Raw genomic sequence first — 27757 nt, forward strand, 5'->3', positions numbered from 1 at the left:
TTGGCCCTCGTGGTCTCCATCGTGCTTAGCATCACCTACGTGGCCTCACTTGTTCTGCTTAACTCACAATTGCTGATGAGAGTGAACAAGCCAGAGCTTCCTGAGGGTGGTGACCACGTGTGCTCCACTCCCTGCTGGCGAGGCACCCAGGGTCTGCCTTCGGTAAGCACCCCACGTGACCGACAAGCAGGCAGGCCTGAGTATCAGGACGGGAGCAGGGCTAGAGATGAGGCCATGGGGAAGCATGTGGAGGGAACCCAGAACAGAATCCAGGGGATCCCAGCAGTGAAAGGACTGAGGGTTTCGGAACAAGGGAGCCCACGGCATACTCCAGGAGAAGGGGCCACCAGGGCACCCAGCACCATCAGCTGACACTCTGACCCTGGCCTTCACCAGCAGTCAGGAGGAACAGAGAGACACACCTGCCAGGCCCACGGGCTCACCTCTTTATCTGCTCCTCGATCTGTTTCACCAGCAGCGACTCCCCGCCACTGAGCCCCGCAGGGCCTGGTGGAGCCCTGGGGGCCCCTTCACTCGGCTCCACTGCCCCGTTGAGCTCCAGCGAGCGGCCCAGCAGGGAACGGACGCGCTTGGACCGCATGTCGAGGATGGTGTCTGTGTAGCCCACCTCTTCCAGGTACCTGCAGGGGTGCAGAGCCACGTGGGTCAGACATCCCCTGGGCTTCTTCATGTACTGCAGGGGCCAATGCAAACTGAGACAACCTCGTAAGGGGCCACTTAAGAGCATACACCAAAATCTGACATAAGCACACCCTCGCTCCAGCTGTTCCCCGTCAAGGCTATTTCCAGTGGAAGCCCTTGTACACACACACAATGCTATGTGTGAGGGTGCTCCCTGCACTGCTGTATGGGGAAGCTGAAGCACAGGGACCAGCCTCAGCACCCACCGACAGGGGCTATGTCAACAAATGACTCATAGCGCTGCGAGGCAGAAGATCAACAGGGCAGAGCCTTAAGGGAAGCTGGCCACGGTAAACAGCAGAACGAAAACGCTAAGTTCTATGATCCACATGATGCCAATGTTTGTAGAAAAAAACAAAAAGGCGTTAATGTGCATAAAGCTTACACCACACGCAAACACACGTTTGTATTATGTCCCCCAAGAGGCCTAGAAAGATCCATAGAAAACATAACAGCAGCGACCTCTGGAGAATGGGATTAGGGGAGTAAAAGAGGAACTTTTGCAACTTACTCTACTTACTTCTACAAATGAGCACTTATTACTTCTGCAATTTAAAAACTGAAGCCAGCTGGGACTGGACTAAAAGTAAAAAAAGAAGAAGGAAAAAAGAACAAAAATCAATTTGGGGTATCTGTGGCTTCAAAATACAGAGACAACAGTCCCTTGCTAGTCCTCAGGAGGCTTCCTGGCCAGGAGGCCTTTGCCGTTCCCTGTCCCTTCGCAGCCCTGACCCTGTCTCTTGAATGTTAGGCTGCACACACCCGCATGTACGTCTCATCCTGTGTGCCTGTGTGTGTCTGAGGCTCCTATCTCCCCACCAAAAGAGAGACAGGGAAGCATGGGGCTTTAAAACTGGGCACTGGGGGAGGATTGCCCAAGATCCCACAAATTAACCATGCAACGTTGTGTAAACAGATCACCTCACCGCATGCCAGTTTTCTCATGAGGGGAACACCCTCTGTAGCATTACACCACACAGAGATCTCAGTGAGGAGCCAACAGGTGGAAAATGTTTAGCACAGTGCCAGGCACATAAGAGGTACTTTGGTAAGTGTAGCCTGTTAGTATTACTATTATTGTTTTAGGGTTATTGTTTGCACACACTTTAAGCTAGCAACCCCACTTCCAGATATCAACTTGAGGAAATCAAGGGTATGCACAAATACCTTCCTGATTTTTATCACATTGTCTATAATACAAAAAAATTAAAAGCAACCTCGACAAAATACAAGGAACTGGCCATGGAGAGTTATGGTCATCTATATGACAGACATTATATGTTGGTTTTTTTTTTTCTCCATAGGACCAAAGGAAGGAAATTATAAGGTCTTCAAAGTGATGCAACATAACTAATTCATATGGAGAGATGTTCGTAACTTTTTTTTGTTTGTTTGTTATTGAGACGGAGTCTCGCTCTGTCGCCCAGGCTGGAGTGCAGTGGCGCAATCTTGGCTCACTGCAAGCTCCACCTGCCAAGTTCAAGCGATTCTCCCGCCTCAGCCTCCCGAGTAGCTGGGACTACAGGCGCCCACCACCACGCCCGGCTAATTTTTTGTATTTTTAGTAGAGACAGGGTTTCATCGTGTTAGCCAGGATGGTCTCGATCTCCTGACCTCGTGATCTGCCCGCCTCGGCCTCCCAAAGTGCTGGGATTACAGGCGTGAGCCACTGCGCCCAGCCGATGTTTGCAACTCTTAACAGTGAAAACAAATCCCAGCTTTTATAAAATATATAAGCTGGGCTGGGCGCGGTGGCTCACACCTGTAATCCCAGCACTTTGGGAGGACAAGGCAGGTGGATCACTTGAGCTCAGGTGTTCAAGACCAGCTTGGCCAACATGGTAAAACCCTGTCTTTACTAAAAATACAAAAATTAGCCAGGTGTGGTGGCACACACCTGTAATCCCAGCTACTTGAGAGGCTGAAGCACGAGAATCACTTGAACCCGGGAGGCAGAGGTTGCAGTGAGCTGAGATTGTGCCACTGCACTCCACTCTGGGTGAAAGAGCAAGACTCTGTCTCAAAACATTAAAAAATAAATAAATAAATAAGTAAATGAAATACATTAACTGAGCAGTGTGGCTCATGCCTGTTGTCCCAGCTACTCAGGAGGCTGAGGCAGGAGATCACTTGAGCTCAGATCAAGCCTGCTGTGGGCTGCGACTGCACCACTGTACTTCAGCCTGGGCGACAGAGTGAGTTTATTTATTTATTAAAATAACAGAGGCAAAAATACACAGCCATGGAAGAAACTGAGACCATATATGGCAAAATGTTTATAGGAGTATGAAATTTCTTGGGTGGAGGAATTATGAGTGATTTTTCTCTCTGCTCTCCTATACTTTCTAAGTTTTCTAAAATGCACAAATCTCTTCAGCAATTAAAAAATAATAATTTGAGGCTAGGTGCGGTGGCTCACACCTATAATCCCAGTACTTTGGGAGGCCAAGGCAGGCGGATCACCTGAGGTCAGGAGTTCAAGACCAGCATGGCCAACATGGTGAAACCCTGTCTTTACTAAAAATACAAAATTAGCTAGGCATGGTGGTGCGTGCCTGTAATCCCAGCTACTAGGGAGGCTGAGGCAGGAGAATCGCTTGAACCCGGGAGGCAGAGGTTGCAGTGAGCCGAGATCGTGCCACTGCACTCCAGCCTGGGCAACAAGAGCGAAACTCTGTCTCAAATAATAATGATAATAATTTGGCCAGGCAAGTGGCTCATGCCTATAATCCCAGCACTCTGGGAGGCCGAGGCAGGCAGATCACTTGAGCTCAGGAGTTTGAGACCAGCCTGGCCAACATGCTGAAACCCCATCTCTACTAAAAAATACAAAAATCAGCCGGGTGTGATGGCACCTGCCTGTAATCCCAGCTACTCAGGAGGCTGAGGCAGGAGAATCGTCTGAGGTGGATGGAGGCAGAGGTTGCAGTGAGCTGAGATCGTGCCACTGCACTGCAGCCTGGGCGACAGAGCAGAAACTGTCTCAAAAAATAATAATAAACAATAATAACATTAAGAATTTGCTGGTCCAAACATGGTGAGTTACTGTGATCATTCACAGTCAATTACAGACCTACTTACAGATCTGCCTTCTCCCCACTTCCCACTACTGTATTTGATTAGTCTTTAAATAAATAATTAACAAATAAAAAATAATTTAATATTACCCTTGGGGAATAAAAAGCCACGCTTCATAAATCTTCACAAGGTATTAAAAAAAAAAAAAAAAAGCCGCACAGGGCTCCTATGGCCACTGAGACAAAAAAAAAAAAAAAAAAGCCACAGAGGCATTCAGGGACACATTCCAACGGGGGCACCCCCATGTCTGCCTCCTGCAGCGGGTTTCCCTCCCTCTCCCCAGGCCAGGCTCCGCCCACAGGGTGAAAGCCATTCCAGCCATGGCCGGCTAAGATCCTGACAGTTCAGCGTCCCCAGTGGGGACGGAAAAGGACTGTGGAGTCTTTGGACTTATCTCTCAAGCCAAATGTGTCACGTGTCCCCAGCCCCCTTCCCCGAGCACACTCACTGTCGGAGAAGCTGCCGCCCCTCCTTCCACACCAACGGGCTGTTCTCCAGGGTGACCGATTCCACGGGGCCATTGGAGACTGGCGGGTGAGAGAACGGAGGCTGTCTTAGTCAGGCCACTGCCACCTACCCATCACCTCCTCCATCTTCCTCACCCCTCCAACCCAAATCGGTCACTGTCACGGGTCCTGTGGCGTCACTTCCTGAGTGTTGAAACCCTACTCTCTTCCCTTACTTGGGGATTCCTCCGCCTTGAAGCGGTCCTCATCTCTAGGTCTCCTGACTGGTGGTTCCCCAAACTGACCCCCAATAAGATAAGGGTTTTATCTCAAAACTCTGGGCGAGTTGTCATTTTCCTTCACAGAAAGCTGGCCTGGTTCTGAGAGAAGGGCCGACTGGGTTCAAGCCCGGCTCTGCCCCATCCCAGCTGTGTGACCCTGAGTTAGTGTAAGCGGTGTCTAGTTTCGTCCTCTGAGAAATAAGCTTAATGATAACAGCATCTCCCTCTTGGGAGTGCTGAGAAGATGCAATGAGATAATTTGCTTAGTATTTTATTCAAGTCTTTCCTGGAATCTACGCTGTGCCTGGCCAGGGGCCTGGGCTACACGGGTAAACAAAGACCTGCCCTTTTGGAACTTCCGTTCCAGTGAGAGGAGCTGGCAGCAGGTAATGACCATCACTATCAGCTAAGCACACAAGGTCTTCTCAGCTTGCCTCGGCCAAGCTTCCCCCTCACCCAGCCCGCCCTCCCACATCCTCTGCCCTACACCGTTTGCCCAGTCACACTGACCAACTCTCTGTCCCCTAACTCTTTCAGCGTGCGTCTCTGTATCTGTGCTCTCTCCCTGACTCTCCTGCTGGGGAATGGAGTCATCTTTCAAGGAGCTTAGACTCTAAGGGACCAGAGGGTAGGGACCATGTCTCCCATGCTCTCTGCTGTATTCCTGATCTGTGATACAAAGCCTGTACCCTACAAATAAAGTCTTTTTTGGATGAACAACTGAATGGCAATCCTGTTCAAACGCCACCTCCTCAGTGACGTCTTCCCTGGCTTTCCCGCACCGTCCCCAGCGCTCTATAAATAGCCCTGGCACTCATTCCTCGCAAAGAGATCCCGTGAGCTGCTCGTGTGTCTGCCTCTTTTGCACAGGAGGACCCAAGCAGGACTGGCCCCCAGGGTTCAGCACAGGACCTGGCAGCCCATGGGGAGGGCTCTGAGAGTGAGATTCCGCCCCTCCCCAGCCCCGGGGCCGATTCTGCCTTCTAAGGAGCAAAGTGAGGCACCCCATCTTCCTGCTTCTTCAGCACACTCAGCTTCCAAGGGAGGGTGCCGACAGTGCGAGCATCAGAGGGTGGGTACCTTGTTCTGACACATCTGCTTTCTTCTCCCCCTGGTTCAGGTCTGTCCCAAACTTCAGTTTATGATATTTGGCCCTAAAAGAGCAAATGATTAATGAATAAGAGATGCGGGAGAGTAGACAGGGTCAGTAGTTACCTAAGGAATCCGGAATCCCAAACCCCAAATCACAGGGCCTCCCCAAACTGGTCTCCTACCACTGAGGCTGAAGCATCCCCCTACACCCCTGGCCTGGTGGAAGAAACCACTCCCTGGAGTAAGGCAACCTAGGTTGCTCTCAGGGGTCCTTGAAGAAACCATCAGCCCTTGAAACCCCAGTTCCTTATCTGAAACAGGGCTAACAATACCCGTTAGGCTATTGGAAGGGATAAGGGATAACAGAGGTAATGACTATATGAACTTGGCACACAGCAGGCCACTAGCGTCGTGAATATTGTTCCTGGTGTCTAGCCCAAATCCCACCTACTCTGTCTCGTTTCTCCCCTAGAATCTTATGGTACTGGAATGATGGAAAAGAATGTCGACCCCAAATCTCCCTTAGCTGGAAGGAGGCGTGGCTGGTGGCCTCCTGACGCTGTGCTTGAGATGGACCCAGAAGGCAGGCCCAGGGCAGGAGGAAGGCTCACCTTTCCTGCTTCAGCGCATACTCTAGCATCTTGATCCGCCGCACCAGGTCCGTCTTTAGATTCTCCTGCCCTTTCCTTTCTCCCTGAAGGAAGGCCACCTGAGCCTGGGAGGGCAGACAGGAGGCAAAGGGAGACAACGGCGCTCAGGCTCACTGCCAGTGTGTCCGTCACTCACCCAGGTATAGTGCCAGCCCACAGCCACCCCACAGTAATGGGCGGCAGCCACTTCCTCAGGCACAAAGACCCCGAGCCAGGGTTTGGGGAGCACTGAGAGGACAGGCTGGATCTGTTTCCAGGGCCCCCTGCCACGTCACCCACAATGAGGGCCAAAGGGGGGCCCTTAACCCCTGAGATGACAATGGGGCCAGCCTGGGCCTCACCTGGTGGCTGCCTTTGGGGGGAAGTCGGGCCAGGGATGGCAGTGGAGAGGAAGGTGGGCATTCACCGCCCTGGACTACCCCCGATGCCCTCTGGCAGGTGCTGTCCCTAAGGCTGCTGGTGGAGGTGGCGTCCCACTATTCTTACCAGAGTATCTGTCTCTGGGAGGCGTGGGAAGCTACTTCTGGAGCTTAGGGACAAGAGTGGGTGGCTCGACTCGGCTCCTGCTCCAATAGAAAAGCTTTACAAGCCAAGCCCGCTGTGGGGACCAGCCGTCTCACTGCATTCGAGGGTGTGAGAGAAATGTGCCACAGACACGACCCCGGGTTCCTGCCAAGCACTTCACACCATCTGCTGGCTTGAGGTGCCCCGTCTGCTCCAGTCTGTCAACAGGTCATTTGGAGACACTGGGCCCACTGCCTTCCAGGCAGGATCCTGGCCCCTGACCATGGTCCAGAAGCCCTTCTGCCAAAGCCCTGGCTCAGGGCTCATCTCTGGCTTCTCCCCAAGCACCCCACCGTTCCAGCCCAGAACAGCCAGAGCTCCAGGCCCAACTTCGACACTTACTCGCTACATGATCTTAGGCAGGTCATCGGCCTTCTCTGAGCCTCCATTTGCCCCTCTAGAAAATGAGAGTCCTAAGAGTGCCCTCCCCTCCTATGCTAGGTTCTGCTCAGTCAAGGCCTGGCACAGAATTAAGGCTAACAAATGCCAGCTTCTACTTCTCTCATCATTTTTATTCTCCCTGTCCATTGTTTGCAACTCCGAAATGGGCCCAGTTCCTTACGGGAGGTAGGATCCCTTGGAGACCCCAGATCAACTAGAAATGTCTGTGGATTGGTCAGGCACAGTGGCTCACGCCTGTAATCCCAGCCCTTTGGGAGGCTGAGGTGGGCAGATGACTTGAGGTCAGGAGTTCAAGACCAGCCTGGCCAACATGGTGAAACCCCATCTCTACTAAAAATACAAAAAACTTAGCCAGGCGTGGTGGTACACACCTGTAGTCCCAGCTACTCGGGAGGCTGAGGCAGGAGAATCACTTGAAAGGAGAATCACTTGAACCTGGGAAGTGAAGGTTGCAGTGAGCCAAGATCGTGCCACTGCACTCCAGCCTGGGCGACAAGAGCGAGACTTCGTCTCAAAAAAAAAGAAATACATGTCACCAGTTACCTTATAGAAAAGAAAACTCATCTGTCCGCTTCGAGAATGGGAAATTTTTTTCCTTTTTAACACTTTTTACCAACACATATGTATATAAACATCCAAGGCCAGACAGGGAAACTACTTATATGACATCAACATCTCTGAAGCATGAGTTTCTGTCCTTTGTGTATCTTCTCGGTCCCCCAAATCTATTCTCTGAATCACTAGAGAAGGTGTGAGGAGAGGCGGACCGATCACCAAAGACAAGTCCTGACTTTCCTCCTCACTCTCCTCCCTGCCCTCCTGGGCTTTGGTGATTGATCCCTCAACCTCCCAGGGGCAGTTCAGCCTGCCGGGAACCTACACCTTGGTCAATACCTGCCACTGTTTGGTGACTGCCCACACGCATCAGGTGCCCCAGTAAGGCGCTGGGGAATAACAGAGGAGCCACGTGGTTCCTGCACCCCCAGGGCTCAGTCCCGTGCAAAAGACAGGCGTGAGCAGCAACTCACACGCAATGTGACTAGGACCCCGTTGCGGGAGTGAAGGACGCTATGGGAGGAGGGACAAGAGGCGACAATTCAGCTAAGGCCTGAAGCTGAAGAGAAGTTAGCCAGGGGAGGGAAGGGCCCTGCTGGCAGAGGACGGAGACAAGAGCTGCATGGTGGGCTTAAAGAACTCTAAAAAGGCCAGGATGGCTGCTTCAGAACGTGTAAAAGGCTCAGTGAAGCCATGGAAGGGTTTTAAGTACAGAGAGGTAACCAATTCGCATGTTACAAAGGCAGCCCCAGCTAAAACATGGAGAACTGACTGGAGGGAGTTCTGGAGGGAGACTGGAGCGGGGGAGCAGGAGAGCGGCAGAGCCGGACACAGAGACCCCCGTCACTGATGAGGGCAGTCCCAGAAATCCCAGGACAGAACGGTAGTGGCCTGGACTAGGAAGGGGGCAGTGGACACAGTAGTGGTCTATCTGTGGGGGCAGGAGGTGGAGTTGGGCATCCCAACCAGACCTGTCACTGGCTGGGTTCCCCCTTCATCCCTCTGCTGCCTCATCGAGCTGTGGTCTCCCTCCTCCTAATGAGGATGTGAGGGTCTCAGCTGCCCACTCTGCTTTGATGTCCCTTTCCCAGTGCCTCTGGAAAGAGAACCAGAAAGATATGGTTGGAGCATCTCAGGGAGATGGAAACCCACTAAAAACGGGAAGCGTCAGTGGCCAGTCTCTCCCTCGCTGCAAACGCCAGCAGTCCCCACAGGCTGTCTGGTCTGCGAGGGCCAAGGTAGGCCTGAGGGTCGGTCGGGGATCTGGAAGTGCCGCTCACCACTGCTCACCACATCCACCCACTGCCACTCCCTCTGGCCAGAGCCGCAGAGCAAGCGCCCCCAAAACCTTCTGATACCTGGCAGCTACTGCCTCTCCGCCCCTCCAGCTATTCCCAGCAAGGCGACATCTAAAGGCTTCGGAGGAGTCCCAGCAATGCAGTCCTCCCAAGAGCTGATGCCTCTCTGAATTCGCTGCTTCCTGTCCCAGCTAGCTGGGAGGAGTCCCCATCTCGTGCCATCTAGCCCTGCATCTCCTAAGGGCCTCCTTCCCAAGCTTCAGCAGCTGCTGGCAGGGATGAGCCCCCAGGAAGCTGGAGTGGGGAGGGGACAGCTCCGCACATTCTCTGCTGGCACCGCACTCACTGCAGCTCCCTGTCGCTGCTCCTATACAAATCTCCAGTTCAGATCCCTCATTAAAAGGTCCCTCCCATCCTCAAAAAGCTTCCCCTCTCAGAGTTGCCACAGAACAGGGGCATAGCCACACAATCAACTGCGCATGAACATCTACAGCTCTGCGGTCCCCTGAGCGAACAAGCTTCCTCTGCCAGCCTGGAAGTTTTGGATGGGCAGAAACCGCATCACTTACTTCTCAGAATCCCCCACCCAGCAAATGCCTGCTCATTATCAGACTGCAGCTCCGCCACCTTCCTGCTCCAAACTTACGGTGCCTACTGGCAGGACCTCCCGAGGGGCTGCCTTCTCTGCCATTCAACACACATGTACCAAGCAGGGTCGCACAGCAGGTCTTCTGCTAGGAGCAGCTGTATTAAGCTCTTCAGAGAAAAGTTATTCAGAGTCCATCAGGAAAATCTGACACTGCTCAGCTCTTAAGGGATCTCACAGGGGAAGTCACACTGTCTGTTAGCGCTAAGTGTTCAAGTAAAGGTGTGTAAAAGAGGTGCCGCTGATGGGAGAGTAAACTGGTGGGTCAACGTGGCAGAGTCAATCACTGTTTCTTTTTTTATTTTTATTTTTTTTGAGATGGCATCTCGCTCTGTCACCCAGGCTGGAGTGCAGTGGTGTGATCTCGGCTCACTGCAACTTCCACTTCCCAGGTACAAGCGATTCTCCTGCCTCAGCCTCCCGAGTAGCTGGGACTACAGTGCCCACCACCACGCCCGACTAATTTCTGTATTTTTAGTAGAGACGGGGTTTCACCATATTGGCCACACTGGTCTTGAACTCCAGACCTTGTGATCCACCTGCCTCGGCCTCCCAAAGTGCTGCGATTACAGGTGCGAGCCACCGCGCCCAGCCCAATCACTGTTTCATAAACACATCCATTCTACTATTCCACTCATCTGTTCTGCTTCATTCTTGCACAGGAATAAGGGGTTCTCACTGCAGCCATGTCTGATGGGGGAAAAACTAGAAAAAATCTAAAAGTCCACCAACCAGGGTCAAACTCAATCAGCTATGGTGCAAACATCCCGTGGGACGCTATGCAGCTATCAAAAAGAATACGAAAGAGTTATCTGTGTTGATATGAAAGGAAAACCAAAACACATTATTATGTCACAAAATGACACCAACAGCAGTAGTTCATCTATTACACAAGCACAATAACTCTTCTCTCTCAGGAGAGAAGAGCAGGAAAGGGACGAAGAGAAGGAACTTTCCTTTTTCACTTACATATATATGTGTATACACACACACAGGCACACACCCCTCTGAGATGTCTGAATTTTTACTAATGTAACAGATAAAAGAAAACAAAAGTACAAAGTGACAGTGCTGGTACCATGCCAGATACAAGTTCCTCTCAAACTCCAAGAAGGCTCAGTAAGTGAGGGGATAAACATCTTTTCTCTCATCGTCCTCCAGGATGAGAAGATGGTGTGGTGGGTGCTGTGCGGTGCACTGGTGCAAAGTCTCAGAGGCCAAGATTCAGTCCAAGCTCTGCTATGACTGCTTGGGTGACCCTGGGGAGGCCACTATGCTTGCCTGAACCAGTTTTCTCAACTGTACTGGGTAGCAGAGAGGTACAGAACATGGGCTTAAAAGTCTACCGACGGTTGGGCATGGTGGCTTATGCCTGTAATCTCAGCACTTTGGGAGGCCAAGGCAGGTGGATCTCTTGAGGCCAGGAGTTCGAAACCAGCCTGACCAACGTAGCAAAACCCCGTCTCTACTAAAAATACAAAAATCAGCCAGGCGTAGTGGTGATGCACACCTGTAATCCCAGCTACTTGCGAGGCTGAGGCAGGAGAATCGCTTGAACCTGGGAGGCAGTGGTTGCAATGAGCCAAGATCATGCCACTGCACTCCAGCCTGGGTGACAGGGTGAGACTCTGTCTCAAAAAATAAATAAATAAATAAATAAATAAATAAATAAAAGGTCCGCCACAGACCAGCCCTTCTGCTCATCTGCTGGGATCCTAGATAAATCACCCTCTCAAAACCTCCATTTCCTCTCCTGATTTTTTTTAAAGGCAGAAGGAATATCCTTTATCCTCCCAGAATGCTGCAAGAATTAAATGACAGCTCGTATCTTTAGTACTTGCTTGATACAGCGCCCCAGACATGGTATGTGCTCACTAAATTGCAGCTGGTACCGTTATTGCTGAGTGAGGTAATGACACTGCCTCTGCCTACATCAGGGCATTGTGAAGATCTGATGAGATGTATGCCGGGAAAGAGCTTGGGAAGTAGAGAGTGGGACAGAAGTGAGAGCAGTTACATAAGGATTCTGCTCCCACCCCAGCCCCAAGCCTCAGCCACCACAAGTGAGGGCAGGGGGAGAGTTACTGGAGGGTCTTTACTCATCCTGTGAACAAAACGCTTTTTTTTGAGACAGGCTCTCATTCTTTCGCCCAGGCTGGAGTGCAGTGGTGCAATCATGGCTCACTGCAGCCTCAACCTCCGGGGTTTAAGCAATCCTTCCACCTCAGCCTCCTGAGTAGCTGGGACTACAGGCGCATGTCACCACACCCGGCTAATTTTTGTACTTTTTTGTAGAGATGAGGTCTTGCTATGTTGGCCAGGCTGGCCTCGAACTCCTGGGCTCAAGGGATTCTCCCACCTCAGCCTCCCCAAGTGTTGGGATTACGGGCGTGAGCCACCGCACCCCATCCCTACCGACAAAATTCTCATCAGCTATTTATTTGGGTACCAGCTCCCACTAGATAGAAAACGGCAAATCGGACGGGGAAAGGTGGGCTGCTACAAGCAAGTACTGACAATTTCTGCTAATAATAACTCAGTCCAAGAATCTTCAGACTTTTAGCGGGCCATTCCTGATCCCTTCAAATCCGGACATCTCCATGGTCCTCCAGTCACTGCCAATGGACCTGACGCTCCACGAGGTCACAAACCCTAGCCCAACTCCTCAGACTCTTCCATACAACATCCCTGTCCCAAGCTACCCCACAGACCATGGGGTCTTTTCCCAAGACTTCCACAAACATATCTCCTTTCCCCCCACCCCCGCCTACCCCCGTTCCCTCTGAGATGCCTCCTCATGTTGCCTTCGGGCTCTACAAAATTCTCCCCCCTAAAGCATCACCCCAGGGTAACCCCTAACTCGTCCTCATTGGCACCATCCCAGGACCCTCACCTCCATACTAGACATGCCCAACACCCCCACACTCCAGTTCAGGGCTCTCTACCTACATCCTACAACACACGCCCCATCTCAGTGCCATCGCACCCACTCCTGCACACCCTCAAAGTGGAACTTCCACTCTTAAGCTCACCCATCCAGGCTCCTAGGGTACATTCCCTGCTCTGTTCACACTTCCACTCCAAAGAGCCCTTCCCTGCACTGTGTAGCCACACATGCCCGGGATCCCCAAAGTTTCTCCTCAGAGGGGAAGGCACACATCTTCATCCTGGACCCCTTGAAACCCTCCCCCCACCCGTCGGGTCCTTACACAGCCATCTTTCCGTGCCCACCGTCCAGTCGCCCCGAAACACACCCATCCCAGGTTCCCGACTTCCTCTCCCTAAATCCTCCCGGTTCCCCATCTGGACCCGCTCTTTCCCAGCGGGTCCCAAGTTCCCCCTTTGGACGCTCCCACCTCCAACAAGCACCTGGCTAGGGCCAGGGTCGGGGTCGGGGTCGGGAGTCCCTCGGCGCCCGGCAAGCTTCTGCTCACTCCCACAGGAGACCACTCAGGTCTTTGCCAGACCCCTCCAGCTCCTCTCCACACCCTTTCCCGAGTTCTCTTAGCCTCCCCTCCAGGGCCCGAGTCGCCTCTCTCAGGAGCCCCGCGGCCAGCGTGCTCAGTCCCAGTCCCACTCCAAGCCGGTTGTGGTCCCTCAGCCCCTTTCTCTCGGCCGGTCCCGGTGATCCCTCCCACCCCCGGTCCGTCCACTCCACCTCCGGCCGTCCCGGTCGCGTCCCACCCCGGAGTGCCCTCAGGACACCCCTCGGACGGCCCCTCACTCGCCCTCCGGGACCGTCGCGGTCCCCTCCCGCCCCCCCTCGGCCGTCCCGGCGGCCATTGCTCCAAGATGGCGGCGGCGGCGGCAGCGGGTGAGGCCGGGCTGGGCCGGGCCGGGTGGGGGGTCGGGGGTCCCGGGACGGCGCTCACCTGTAACTCGGCGCGCTCGGCCTCCCAGCGGGCTTTCTCGGCTTCGAAGCGCGCCCACTCGTGCTGGATAAAGTGCAGGATCCCCGGCAGGCTCAGGGGCTCCGGGCCCGCCGTGGGCCCGGGGCTGCCTCCGCCGCCGCCTCCCTTACCTGCCGGGCCCGGCCCGGGGGCAGGGGTGGAGACCGGGGCTGCCCCAGTGGGGCCAGGGCCCGCGCCTGAGCCGAGCGGACGGCAGGAGGAGGCGGCGGCGGCGACCGCGGCGGCCGCTCGCTCCTCCATCATGGAGGCCCCGGGGCCGGCCCGCGCGCCCGCTGTGCCTCGCGCGCCTGCGCGGCCGCGCCAACCCCCCCCCCTCCCCCCGCCCTCCGGCAACCACCGCGCGCGCGCCCGGCGGGGGACAGTGGGAAGGGGGGCCGGCGGCGAGCGCGAGGCCAGGCGCGAGCCTCGCCCACCCGGGTCGACACCGAAGGGTAGCGTGCCCGCGCGGGGGGCGGCGGGAGGGAGATCGCGCCCCGAGGAGGGCGAGGGAGACCCAGGCCCCGCGCGACGGTCCCCCTCGCTGGAGTGAGACTGAGGAAGGGGCCGCTTTTTGCCCCCTCCTCCCACTTCGCCCCAGAGAAAGAGCCTTACCCCTTTCACACCCAAACACCACTCTCCTGGACAATTATTTTACTCTGAGAGAAAGGGCGACCAGCAGTAGCCCCATCCTCTCTGATTGCTGGCCAGGTTGGTTGTCATGGTAACCCTTCCCCAGCGGTGGGGGCGAGGTGGTGTGGGGCAGCCTTCCCCTCACTTCCACCTTTGTGGTTATGGAGCCCCAAACCTCTTAGGACTCTGCACCAGGAGAAGGTTGCTAAGGTAACCTAAGTGTCCCTGGTGGTCCTTCTGCTCCTAGCCTCATTGGTTACTATGGCAACCCCCCCCCCCCACCTAGCATTCAGGTAGAAAGGACCCCAGCCCCAAGGACACTGATCTCTAAGAGAAGCACCTCTTCCCCAGCCCCTCCCCCATAGCCACCTAGTTGGCATTACCATGGTAACCGTCTTCCCCCTCCCATCGTGGGAGGCCCATGCACCAAACCAACCAGGTGTTTTTATTTAGAGGAGGAGATGCTCTGCTGAGGGGCAGTTGCTATGGTTACAGGGCCTGGACCGTCCTCCGACGGTGAGAAACAGGCAAGTTCAAAGCCTGATTACTATGATAATAGAGCAGCACCCTTCGAGTGACCCTAGGAACCAAGCCCAACCAAAGAGGGGATTTTTTTTTTTTTTTTTTGAGACAGAGTGTCACTCTTGTTGCCCAGGCTGGGATGCAATGGCCCAATCTCGGCTCACCGCAACCTCCGCCTCCCCAGTTCAAGCCGTTCTCCTGCCTCACCCTCCCAAGTAGCTGGGATTACAGGCATGCACCACCACGCCTGGCTAATTTTTTTTTATTTTTAGTAGAGACGGGGTTTCTCCATGTTGGTCACGCTGGTCTTGAACTCCCGACCTCAGGTGATCTGCCTCAGGCCCGCCTGGGCCTCCCAAAGTGCTGGGATTACAGGCATGAGCCATTGCGCCCGGCCAGGGGATGTTTTAAGAATGTCTCTCAGAGGTGGAGTGTGTCTAGGGAAGGGGTTGTCATGGTAACAGCTTCTGTTGGCTTCTAGCCCTACCTTTTCTGGACACATTCATGCTAGAGGGATGGTTATAGGTTGCTATAATAACTGACATCCCTCCCATTCACCCCACCCCACTCCTGAGACACCCCAGGTGGTGCCCGAGATTATGGGACTTCAAGAGAAAGGATTCCCTGACCTTTCTCTTGCCACTTTTGTGGATAAGATGAAATTGTGCTCTATTGAACGGAAATGGCTGATTTGGGATTTTCTGATTCTCCTCCTCTCAGGAGCGCAGCTCAGCTGGGCTGGAACTGCCCTCCTGGAACTCCCCCAGCCTGCAACCTAGGAGGTAAGAAGTCCCTCAGTGTCACCTGCACTCTCATGGAAACTGCCCTTCCCTCATTCCCTAAGGCTTTCCCATGTCCCTCATTTTTTTCTTTTTCTTTCTTTCTTTTTTTTTTTTTTTTTTGAGACAGAGTGTCGCTCTGTTGCCCGGGCTGAAATGCAGTGGCATGGTCACGGCTCACTGCGACCTCCACCTCCCTGGTTCAAGCGATTCTCCTGCCTCAACCTCCTGAGTAGCTGGGATTACAGGCACCTGCCACCACACCCGGCTAATTTTTTGTATTTTTAATAAAGATAGGGTTTCACCTTGTTGGCCAGGCTGGTCTCGAACTTCTGACCTCGTGATCCGCCCGCCTCGGCCTCCCAGAGTGCTAGAATTACAGGCGTGAGCCACCGCGCCCAGCCCTCTCATTTTTTTCTAACAGTCACATTCCCATTCCACAGGTGCAGGGACTGAGGCTCAGGCCAAATCACAACTCAGACCTGGTGAACCCAAGGCCTGAAGAGAATTTGGATTCATTTACATTGTTTTGTGGGGACTGGAGAGACAAGTAAACTCTCAGCTTAACTGTCCCCTCCCGCTCTGACTACCATTTCTAAGGCAAGCCCCCTGTTTCTACTCTTGCGCCCCCTGCTGGTTTCCTGCCCTATCTGTAAGTTGCATGGCTTTTGTCCGTCTTTTTTTTTTTTTTTTTTTTTTTTTTTTTTTTTTTTTTTTTTTTTTTTTTGAGACAAGGTCTCACCCAGGCTGGAGTGAAATGAAGCAATCTCGGCTCACTGCAACCTCCACCTCCCGAGTTCAAGCGATTCTCACACCTCAGCCTCCCCAATAGCTGGGATTACAGGTGTGCACCACCATGCCCAGCTAATCTTTGTATTTTTTGGTAGAGAGGGGGTTTCACCATATTGCCCACACTGGTCTCTAACTCCTGACCTCAGGTGATCCGACTGCCTGGGCCTCCCAAAGTACTGAGATTACAGGTGTGAGCCACCACACGTGGCCCTGTCAGTCTTCTTTCTGTCTTCTGGAGGGCTGACCTAATGAGTACCTCGTTCATTCTGTATCCTCAAAACACAGGGTCCACCACAAAGAATACTTGAGTTTGTTGAGTTACTGAGTTGAATTAATTTATTAATGTGCCATAGCCAAGCTTTGAAAGCACCTGTCAGGTTAGGGCTGGGGAAGGCTCACCAAAGATGAGCTGAGAGTCCGGGCTTCAGAAAGAACCCAAGAGAGAAGGCAAAGTTTATTGGTTTAAAGTACGACTCTGTAGCCAGCTTCTTGGATCAACTCTTGGGTCCACTACTTCACATTGTGTGACCTTGAATAAGAGACTTTAACTCTTTAACTCTCTGCCTTTGTTTCCTTTTTTTTTTGAGATAAGGTCTCGCGGCCGGGCACAGTGGCTCACGCCTATAATCCCAGCACTTTGGGAGGCCGAGGCGGGTGGATCACGAGGTCAGGAGATCTAGACCATCCTGGCCAACATAGTGAAACCCCATCTCTACTAAAAATACAAAAATTAGCCGGGCATGGTGGCGCATGCCTGTAATCCCAGCTGCTCGGGAGGCGGAGGCAGGGGAATCCCTTGAACCAGGGAGTTGGAGGTTGCAGTGAGCGGAGATCGCGCCACAGCACTCTAGCCTGGCGACAGAGCGAGACTCTGTCTCAAAAAAAAAAAAAAGTCTCACTGTGTCACCCAGGCTGGAGTGCAGTGGCACAATCTCAACTCACTGCAACCTCTGCCTCCTAGACTCAAGTAATCCTACCACTTCAGCCACCAGAATAGCTGGGACTACAGGCGCACACCACCATGCCTGGCTAATTTTTAATTTTTTTGTAGAGACGGGGTCTTACCAGTCCATGCTGGTCTCAAACTCCCAGGCTCAAGCAATCTCCCCCAGCCTCATCCTCCCAAAGCGCTGGGATCACAGGCGTGAGCCACCATGTCGGCTGGTTTCCATTTTTAAATGTGATCATAACACGAGGATTAAACAAGTGAATATGCATAAAGTGCTTAGAACAGGGCCTGGCACATGGTGAGCTGCTAGAATTGTTATTATTATCCTCTCGATTCAGAAAAATGTAGAACATTCAGACCTTCAAAATCATCATTGTATCCACTTTGCCCCAACGAAGGGATTTGTAGCCCTTAGAGGTGGTGAAGTCTGCATGGCTTTGTCAGGGTACTAGATGATTCCTTTCCCCGCCTCGGGTTCCCTCACACCCTCACCAGCAGGTGGCACCTCCTCATCTGGCCATCAAATCTGCTGGTGTCTGGTCTGCGAGGGCCAAGGGTTGTGCTGGGCCTGAGGGTAGCCAGGACCTGGCTGCTGTCCTCTGCCCTACTGGGCACCTCCTGCCTGGCCCAGAGTCAGTCAGACAGTGTGGCAAGAGCCAGGGCCTCAGAAGCGGAGACCTCGGTTCTCGACCCTGCATCCTTCTCATCTCTCTGAGCCAGAGGTTCCTGTCTTTCTTTTTTGAGACTGGGTCTCGCTCTGTCGCCCAGGCTGTAGTGCAGTGGCTGGATCACAGCTCACTGCAGCTCCCACCTCCTGGGCTCAAGGGACCCTCCCGCCTCAGCCTCCCTCCTAAGTAGCTGAGACCACAGGTAGGCACCACCACACCTGGCTGATTTTTGTATTTTTTGTAGAGACAGGGTTTTGCTATATTGCCCAGGCTAGTCTTGAACTCCTGAGCTCAAGCAATCCTCCTGCCTCAGCTTCCCATAGTGCTAGGATTACAGGAGTGAGCCCCCATACCCAGCCCACGTTCCCTATCTTAATAATTCAAGTCACTCATTCATTCAACACATATTTATGGAGCACCTGCTATGCGCCAAGCACTGAGCTGTGCTCTGGGGATACAGTAGGGAAGAAAACAGATTCCCTGCCTTCCATGGAGATTCTGACAACAAACAAGCTAAGTAAAATCCACGTGATAACTACTAGGGGAGCAAAATAAAGCAGGAATAGGGGATAGGAAGTGCATGGGTGATAGGGAGATGCTTTTTTTTTTTTTAAAGAGACACAGGGTCTCACTCTATTGCCCAGGCTCAGTGGCGCCATCACAGCTCACTGCACCCTTGACTTCCCCAGCTCAAGTGATCCTCCTACCTCAGCCTCCTAAGTAACTGGGACTACAGGTGCAAGCCATCACATTCAGCTAGTTTTGTTTATTTTTTGTAGAGATGGCATCTCACTCTGTTACCCAGGCTGATCTCAAACTCCCGGTCTCAAGCTATCTGCCTACCTCAACCTCCCAAAGTGCTGGAATTATAGGTGTGAGCCACCACACCTGGCCAAGATGCATTTTTGTTTATTTACTTATTTTGAGACAGAGTTTTGTTCTTGTTGTCCAGGCTGGAGTACAATGGCATGGTCTCAGCTCGCTGCAGCCTCTACCTCCTGGGTTCAAGCAATTCTCCTGCCTCAGCCTCCCAAGTAGCTGGGATTACAGGCGCCTGTCACCATGCCCAGCTAATTTTTTTGTATTTTTAATAGAGATGGGGTTTCACCATGTTGGCCAGGCTGGTCTTGAACTCCTGACCTCAGGCGATCTGCCCGCCTTGGCCTCCCAAAGTGCTGGGATTACAGGCATGAGCGCCCATGCCCAGCCCACCAAGATGCATTTTTAAATAGGATGGCCAGAGGAAGGGGTCATGGGAAGGTGACATTGGAGCGATGGGGGTGGGGGGCGGCGCGGTAGGGTGGATCCCATGTGGATATCTGGGATAAGAACACTCAGACAGAGGCAACAGGCAGTTCTGCAGCTGGAGTGTCCCAGGTGTGTTTGAAAGATGGTGTTGGCGGCCAATGTTCCTAGAGCTGAGAGAGTGAGTAGGAAAGGACAGAAGATCACACGAGGCCTTATGGGCCACATTGAGGACCTTGGTTTTTCCTGCGAGGTGCGAGCCACGGAAGGGCCTGAGCAGAGCCAGGACAGGATGAAATGTGAGTTGTAACAGGATCTCTCGAGGTGCTGAATGAGGAACAGACCACAGGAACAGAAGCAGGAAGACAGTCTCTTGCTGTGACCTTCAAGTATATGCAGACTAACCATCTAATATGTGTTCGGAGCTCCTATGTACCTAAACTCTAAGATTTTGAAAGGCTTGAGGTTCTGTGGTTGCAAAGGTTCCTGCCCCTGCACTAATGGGAGCTCCACAAGGGCAAGAATGTTGTCTGTCTCTGAGCATCTGTTGCTCTCTCTCCAGTGCCTAGAACAGTGCCTGGCATGTTGTAGGAGTTCAAAAAATAGATGTTGAAGGACTGAAGGAAGGAAGAATCAATCTAAGGTCCAGAAGGCAATTCCAGGATTCTAAAGATTAGAAAGATAGAAAGGACATGGTAACTCACACCTGTAATCCTGGCACTTTGGGAGGCCGAGACGGGAGGATCACTTGAGGTCGGGAGTTCGAGACCAGCCTGGGCAATATAGTGGGAGCCAGTCTCCACAAAAATGTGTTTGAAAAATTAGCCAGGCACAGTATTGCACGCCTGTAGTCCCAGGTACTCGGGAGGCTGAGGCAGGAGGATGGCTTGAACACAGGAATTCAAGGCTGCAGTGAGCCGTGATTGCACCACTGCATTCAAGCTTGGGCAGCAGAGCAAGACGCTGTCCCTTTAAAAAAAAAAATTATTTTGGCTGGGTGTGGTGGCTCACTCCTGTAATCCCAACATTTTGGGAAGCCAAGGCGGGCGGATCATGAGGTCAAGGGATTGAGACCATCCTGGCCAACATGGTGAAAACCTGTTTCTACTAAAAATACAAAAATTAGCCAGGCATGGTGGCACGCGCCTGTAGTCCCAGCTACTCAGGAGGCTGAGGCAGGAGAATCGCTTGAACCCTGGAGGCAGAGGTTGCAGTGAGCCGAGATCGCACCACTGCACTCCAGCCTGGCAACAGAGCGAGACTCCATCTCAAAAAAAAAATTGTTTTTCACTGGGCGCGGTGGCTCATGCCTATAATCCCAGCACTTTGGGAGGCCAGGGCGGGTGGATCACCTGAGGTCAGGAGTTCGAGACCAGCCTGACCAACATGGAGAAACCCCATCTCTATTAAAAATACAAAATTAGCCTGGTGTGGTGGCGCATGCCTGTAATCCCAGCTACTCAGGAGGCTGAGGCAGGAGAATCGCTTGAACCTAGGAGGCGGAGGTTGCGGTGAGCCTAGATGGCGCCATTGCACTTCACCCTGGGCAACGAGAGTGAAATTTTGTATCAAAAGAAAAAAAAAAAAAAAATATATATATATATATATACGTATATATATATATACGTATATATATATATATATATATATATATATATACACATATATATATAATTAGCCGGGTGTGGTGGTGGGCGCCTGTAGTCCCAGCTACTCGGGAGGCTGAGGCAGGAGAATTGCTTGAACGCGGGAGGCAGAGATTGCAGTGAGATGAGATCGCCCCCACTGCACTCCAGCCTGGGCAACAGAGGGAGACTCCATCTCAAAAAAAAAAAAAAGAAAAGAAATAAAAGCAGTTTGAGAAAATGTTCAGGGTGACTTAAGCATACAGGTTGGGGAAAGCATGGCAAGAGACGAGGGCGGAATCGGGGGCAGACAAGGGGAATGTCAGAAGAAGCTTCCACTTTCTCCCCTGGGCACTGGGGAGCCATGGCAAGTTCAGAGCAGGGGAAGGAGAGGTCCGACTTGTGCTTTAGGAAGACTCCTCTGGTTATCATGGGGAGAGGAATTGCCAGGAGACCAGAGGGAGGTTGGATGGGACTGTGGGTGGACCTGGTTGAGGAGGGAGCTGTGGAAATGGGGAGGAGGGGACAGAGAATTTAGGACATAGGGAGGTTAGTTGGATGCCCCCTTTCTCTAGGAAGGGCAGAAACCTACAAAAAGCCTTCATGGGGAAACTATTTGATCATCTGCTTGGAACCCAGAGCTACACCACCTGGGCTGGAGACCAGCCAGCCAAATTTTCAAAGTCGCGGTGGGGACAAGGAGACAGCGCCATCTGGTGCTTGAGGGTGTGGCCAATGAATGTGGAGGGGAGTGTCCTAAGGTTGGCAGCCTCTTTTGATGCAAGCTACCCCAGTTTTTTGTTGTTGTTGGGTATTTTGAGACAGGGTCTCACTCTCATCCAGGCTGAGTGCAGTGGCACGATCATGGCTCACTGGCTCAAGCCATCCCCCCACCTCAGCATCCTGAGTGGCTGGGACCATAGGTGAGTAGCACCACACCCAGCTAATTTTTTAGTTTTTGTAGAGATGAAGTCTCCTTATGTTACTCAGGTTGGTCTCGAACTACTGGACTCAAGTGATCCTCCTGCCTTGGCCTCCCAAATTGCTGGGATCATAGGCATGAGTCACTGTACCTGGCCCACCCCACTTTTGTTTTTTCTTTTTTTTTTTAATTTTTATTTATTTATTTATTTATTTATTTTATTTTTTTTTTTTTCGAGACAGAGTCTCACTCTGTTGCCCAGGCTGGAGTGCAATGGTGCCATCTCGGCTCACTGTAACCTCCACCTCCCGGTTCAAGTGATCCTCTTGCCTTGGCCTCCCAAATTGCTGAGATCACAGGCGTGAGTCACTGTACCTGGCCCACCCCACTTTTGTTTTTCTTTTTTTTAATTTGTTTGTTTGTTTATTTATTTATTTATTTTTCGAGACGGCGTCTCGCTCTGTCGCCCAGGCTGGAGTGCAATGGTGCCATCTCGGCTCACTGCAACCTCCATCTCTCAGGTTCAAGCGATTTCCTGCCTCAGCCTCCTGAGTAGCTGGGATTACAGGCACCCGCCCTCACACCCAGCTAACTTTTGTATTTTTAGTAGAGATGGGGTTTCACTGTGTTGGCCAGGCTGGTCTCAAACTCCTGACCTCAGGTAATCCACCCGCCTTGTCCTCTCAAAGTGCTGGGATTACAGGCATAAGCCACCGCGCCCAGCCTAACCTTTTTTTATTTATATTTTTCAGCACCCCACTTAAAAAAATTTTTTTTAATTCTGATTAAATATATATAACATTAAATGTACCATCTTAACCATTTTTCAGCACACAGTTCAGTAATGTTAAGTGCATTCACACTGTTGTGCCAACAAACCTCTGGGACCTTTTCATCTTCCCAAACTGAAACTCTGTACCTATCAAACAACTCCCCATTCCCCCCTGCCCGCAACCCCTGGCACCCGTCATTCTACTTTATGTTTCTATTAGTTTGACTCACTCTGTTTAAACAAACAAAAAAAAATTCTGAGGACACCCAGAGTTGGTGCATGGCCCATACTGGGAGGTCAGGGAGTGCTTCCTGGAGGAGGGGAAGTCAAAGCTGAAACCAAATAGGGAAAAGAAAGGGAATTGAGAAAGAGCTGTAGAAAGGGGCAAGGCTGAGGGTGGCAGAAGGGGGTGGTTCTGACAATCAGCTGCTGCCTTCCCTTTCGTCCCCCTCCCCCAGGATGCCCCGGAGGCACAGCTAGCCCCAGACTTCGGCCACATGCGGCTCACCCGCTGCCAGGCTGCCCTGGCGGCCGCCATCACCCTCAACCTTCTGGTCCTCTTCTATGTCTCGTGGCTGCAGCACCAGCCTAGGAATTCCCGGGCCCGGGGGCCCCGCCGTGCCTCTGCTGCCGGCCCCCGTGTCACCGTCCTGGTGCGGGAGTTCGAGGCATTTGACAACGCGGTGCCCGAGCTGGTAGACTCCTTCCTGCAGCAAGACCCGGCTCAGCCCGTGGTGGTGGCAGCCGACACGCTCCCCTACCCGCCCCTGGCCCTGCCACGCATCCCCAACGTTCGTCTGGCACTGCTCCAGCCCGCCCTGGACCGGCCAGCCGCAGCCTCGCGCCCGGAGACCTACGTGGCCACCGAGTTCGTGGCCCTAGTACCTGATGGGGCGCGGGTTGAGGCACCTGGCCAGCTGGAGCTCATGGTGGAGGCGCTCCGCGCGGGAAGCGCACGTCTGGTGGCCGCCCCGGTTGCCACGGCCAACCCTGCCAGGTGCCTGGCCCTGAATGTCAGCCTGCGAGAGTGGACCGCCCGCTATGGCGCAGCCCCAGCTGCGCCCCGCTGCGACGCCCTGGACGGAGATGCTGTGGTGCTCCTGCGCGCCCGCGACCTCTTCAACCTCTCGGCGCCCCTGGCCCGGCCGGTGGGCACCAGCCTCTTTCTGCAGACCGCTCTTCGCGGCTGGGCGGTGCAGCTGCTGGACTTGACCTTCGCCGCGGCGCGCCAGCCCCCGCTGGCCACGGCCCACGCGCGCTGGAAGGCTGAGCGCGAGGGACGCGCTCGGCGGACGGCGCTGCTCCGCTCGGTGGGCATCCGCCTAGTCAGCTGGGAGGGCGGGCGGCTGGAGTGGTTCGGCTGCAACAAGGAGACCACGCGCTGCTTCGGAACCGTGGTGGGCGACACGCCCGCCTACCTCTACGAGGAGCGCTGGACTCCCCCCTGCTGCCTGCGCGCGCTGCGCGAGACCGCCCGCTATGTGGTGGGCGTGCTGGAGGCTGCGGGCGTGCGCTACTGGCTCGAGGGCGGCTCACTGCTGGGGGCCGCCCGCCACGGGGACATCATCCCATGGGACTACGACGTAGACCTGGGCATCTACTTGGAGGACGTGGGCAACTGCGAGCAGCTGCGGGGGGCAGAGGCCGGCTCGGTGGTGGATGAGCGCGGCTTCGTATGGGAGAAGGCGGTCGAGGGCGACTTTTTCCGCGTGCAGTACAGCGAAAGCAACCACCTGCACGTGGACCTGTGGCCCTTCTACCCTCGCAATGGCGTCATGACCAAGGACACGTGGCTGGACCACCGGCAGGATGTGGAGTTCCCCGAGCACTTCCTGCAGCCCCTGGTGCCCCTGCCCTTTGCCGGCTTCGTGGCGCAGGCGCCTAACAACTACCGCCGCTTCCTGGAGCTCAAGTTCGGGCCTGGGGTCATCGAGAACCCCCAGTACCCCAACCCGGCACTGCTGAGTCTGACGGGAAGCGGCTGAAGCCCTGATAACCTCGCCTTTGTTTTTCGGGGGTCTGTCTGGATGTGGAGAAGCTCTGTGTGAGCGGTGAGGGGTGGAGGGATGTCGCGGAGAGGGAAAGAGGGAAACTGACCAAGAAAGAAATTCGAAGGAGAGCACGAGAGAAGGCTGGCATTGGCAGGAGGAGAGCACCAGGACGAGGATGGGAAGCGACCTCCAGATTTATCAAATGGTCATGCCCACTGGGAGCCGTGGATATGCGTGGGGACATCCTGGGTCATCCCAGTCATGGAGGGAGACGGGGATGTCATGCCGTCCCGCAGGGCCCAGCACGGCCCCAGACCCGAAAAAAGTGTCCTGCCCAAGATTCCGAGAGCCCTGCGCTCTAGGGCAGGGGCAGAGTCTTGGAAACAGTGCAGGCTCTGGAGCCACACTGGCAAGATTCAAATCCTGGCTCTATCGCTTCGGAGCCAGGTGGGCCTGGGGGCGCGTCGCCGTCTCTCTGTGTCTCAGTTGCTTCCAGAATGCGGGACCTTTGGCTGCAGGGGTTGCTTCCGCCACTAGAGGGCGCGCCGGTCCCGCTCCTGGTGGCCCACCGTGGCTGCCCGGGCGACAGTACGCCCAGGGCCTCTGTTCCATAGCCATCTACTCTCTTGAGCCTTTGGACTTCTCTCCAAGCCCCTGTGGGAGGCGGACAGCAGTGACCACCTCCCCTTCTTTCGGACTGCGACCTCCTTCCCTCCTGGGAGAGCCCTGTGACCTGCATGCTACTCTTAACTATTCTATTCAAGACTGAATAGAAGTATTTCAGTCTTGCAGAGGAGGAACTGCTCAGAGCTCCGAGGTGCGGCTGTGGTCGAGAACCGGGTGCTGGGCCGGGCGCGGGGGCTCACGCCTGTAATCCCAGCACTTTGGGAGGCCGAGGTGGGAGGATCGCTTGAGCCCAGGAGTTTGAGGCCAGCCTCGGCAACATGCCAAGACCGCGTCTCTATTTTTAAAAAAGAAAAAGAACCGACTTCTGAATCTCAGCTCCACTCATGATTATTACCTCATTATTTCAGCTGTCTGCACCTAATTCCCCACTTGCACGGCAGGGTAGACAATAACCATAGCTCACACTCGCTGAGCACCTACTGGGTACCAGGCACCATTCTCAGTGTTTCACCTGGATCAACTAATGCGTCCCTCACCTCAGCCCTCTGAAGTGACAGCTGCTATTATTTTCATTATACAGATGAAGAAGCTGAGGCCAGAATCGTGAAGTCACTTGCTCAAGGTCAGGCAGCTTAGGAAGGGGCAGATCGGGGGCTTGAACCCAGGTGGTCAGGCTCTGGAGCCCACAATTGTCTTACCCACTATGCCCCTCTCTAGTCATGGTCCCCAAGAGGGGCTTGGAGACCCACTTAGCAGGTGAAAGCAATGGCAGCCTTCCTTATTTGATTATGCACCTAAGAATAAATGGTATTTGGGCATGTATTCCCAATATGTGTATATTTATTTATAAATACATACAGATACTATTATCTGTATGTTAGTAATAAAGCTTATTCAATTTTAAAATTATGAATATGAATAGGGTTTTTTAAAATATTTCTTGCCTCATCCCAATGACTTGTTTTGCATACCCAGGTGTGAGCACCCAGCATTCAAGACCACAGGTTAAAAAAAAAAAAAAAAAAAAAGCTGGCTGGGCGCGGAGGCTCACGCCTGTGATCCCAACACTTTGGGAGGTTGAGACAGGAGGATCACTTGAGCTCGGGAGTTCGAGACCAGCCTGAGCAATAGAGCAAGACTCTTCTCAATTAAAAATAATAAATGAAGCCAGGCATGGTGGCTCACGCCTGTAATCCCAACACTTTGGGAGCCCAAGGCGGACGGATCACAAGGTCAAGAGATCGAGACCATCCTGGCTAACACAGTGAAACTCCGTCTCTACTAAAAATACAAAAAATTAGCTGGACATAGTGGCGGGCACCTGTAGTCCCAGCTACTCGGGAGGCTGAGGCAGGAGAATGGCGTGAACCTGGGAGGCGGAGCTTGCAGTGAGCCGAGATTGCGCCACTGCCCTCCAGCCTGGGCAACAGAGCAAGACTCCATCTCAAAAAAATAAAATAAATTAATAAATAATAAATAAGAGGCAAAATGTTAAAAATAAGCAAGGACTGGGCACAGTGGCTCATGCCTGTAATCCCGGTACTTTAGGAGGCCAAAATTGGAGGATCCTTTAAGGCCAAGAGTTCAAGATCAGGCTGGGCAACATAGCGAGATCCCCTGTCTCTACAAAATAATAAAAAAATAGCCACTGTATTAGTCCCTTCTCACGCTACTAATAAAGACCTACCCGAGACTGGGTAATTTATAAAGGAGGAAAGGCTTAATCGACCCACAGTTCAGCACAGCTGGGGAGGCCTCATGAAACTTACAATCATGGCAGAAGGAGAAGCAAACACATCTTGTGATGGCAGGAAGGAGAAGTTCCAAGCAAAAGGGGGAAAGCTCCTTATAAAACCATTAGATCTCGTGAGAACTCACTATCACGAGAACAGCATGGGGGTAACCGCCCCCATGATTCAATTACCTCCCACCCGGTCCCTCCCACGACACATGGGGATTATCAGAACTACAATTCGAGATGAGATTTGGGTGGGAACACAGCCAAACCGTATCAGCCAGGCATGATGGCATGCACCTGTAGTCCTAGCAACTGGGGAGGCTGAGGCAGGAGGATTGCTTAAGCCTAGGAGATCAAGGCTGCAGTGAGCTCTGATTGCACCTCTGCACTCCAGCCTCGGCAACAGAGCATTATCCCATCCCCCCACAAAAAAAAAGAAAAAAAAAGACATGGGCTCTGAGGTTGGAGAGGACTGGATTTCTCAGCGCTGCCACCTCCTCCCAGGGCCTCTGTTGACTCTGTGTCTGCGCCCCCACCTTGCATTTGGGAAGTGGAAGCAATGAGATCACTCCTCCCACAGGAGTGTAAGAGTCTGGCTGGGTTTGAATCCTGGCTTGGCCACTTGCTTTCTTTGTAATCTCAGGCAAGTCGCTGCCTCTCTGAACCTGTAAACTGGGGAGATTGGTAATATTGCACAATTGTACATTCCTGGGAGGAGGAGGCTTCACAGACCAGCAAGAGAAGATTACTGTTTGGCCCAGTCTCCTGAGGCTCAGACATCCAAAGCCTGACTTCTTGTAACCCAACCCCTGCTTTTAACCACTGAACCCAAAAATGGTTCACAAAGAGACTTGGCAGGTCCACAGGGAGGATTCTGGAATGCATGGGGATGA

The 27757-nt window shown here is 53.2% G+C and overlaps 2 protein-coding genes across 8 annotated transcripts in view; one reads left to right on the forward strand and one right to left on the reverse strand.

Annotated features, from left to right (window-relative positions):
• STRN4 (striatin 4) overlaps positions 1-13908 on the reverse strand; it is a 27017-nt gene extending 13109 nt beyond the window's left edge. Inside the window, exons 1-6 of one of the 3 annotated variants that reach the window (XM_063657223.1) lie at positions 7587-7720; positions 6736-6812; positions 6211-6314; positions 5588-5661; positions 4229-4307; positions 444-641 (exon numbers count right to left, since the gene is read on the reverse strand). In XM_063657223.1, coding sequence (XP_063513293.1) covers positions 444-641; positions 4229-4307; positions 5588-5661; positions 6211-6239 — 380 coding nt within the window. In that variant the 5' untranslated portion in view covers positions 6240-6314; positions 6736-6812; positions 7587-7720. Of the gene's footprint in view, positions 1-443; positions 642-4228; positions 4308-5587; positions 5662-6210; positions 6315-6735; positions 6813-7586; positions 7721-13586 lie in introns of those variants that run through there. The other 2 variants (XM_054466305.2, XM_054466306.2) reach the window with 2 other exon arrangements.
• Positions 13477-26032, forward strand: FKRP (fukutin related protein). 5 transcript variants are annotated; one of them, XM_054466315.2, is made up of 4 exons: positions 13477-13528; positions 15477-15538; positions 15979-16135; positions 22967-26032. In XM_054466315.2, the coding sequence occupies exon 4, from the start codon at positions 23006-23008 to the stop codon at positions 24491-24493; it is 1488 nt and encodes a 495-aa protein (XP_054322290.1). In that variant the 5' UTR covers positions 13477-13528; positions 15477-15538; positions 15979-16135; positions 22967-23005; the 3' UTR covers positions 24494-26032. The 5 variants fall into 5 exon arrangements, with proteins under 5 accessions (XP_054322290.1, XP_054322282.1, XP_063513295.1 ...); XM_063657225.1 differs by having other exon boundaries at positions 13484-13528; positions 15979-16187; XM_054466307.2 differs by lacking the exon at positions 15979-16135 and having other exon boundaries at positions 13478-13528.
• The last annotated feature ends 1725 nt before the right edge of the window (positions 26033-27757 follow it).

Source organism: Pongo pygmaeus, chromosome 20 (genome assembly GCF_028885625.2).
Source record: "Pongo pygmaeus isolate AG05252 chromosome 20, NHGRI_mPonPyg2-v2.0_pri, whole genome shotgun sequence".
In the NCBI taxonomy this organism is placed as follows: domain Eukaryota; kingdom Metazoa; phylum Chordata; class Mammalia; order Primates; family Hominidae; genus Pongo; species Pongo pygmaeus.

What these genes read in the sequence shown, in the direction of transcription:
- FKRP (XM_054466315.2), top strand. Translation starts at nt 23,006, where the DNA reads ATGCGGCTCACCCGCTGCCAGGCTGCCCTGGCGGCCGCCATCACCCTC.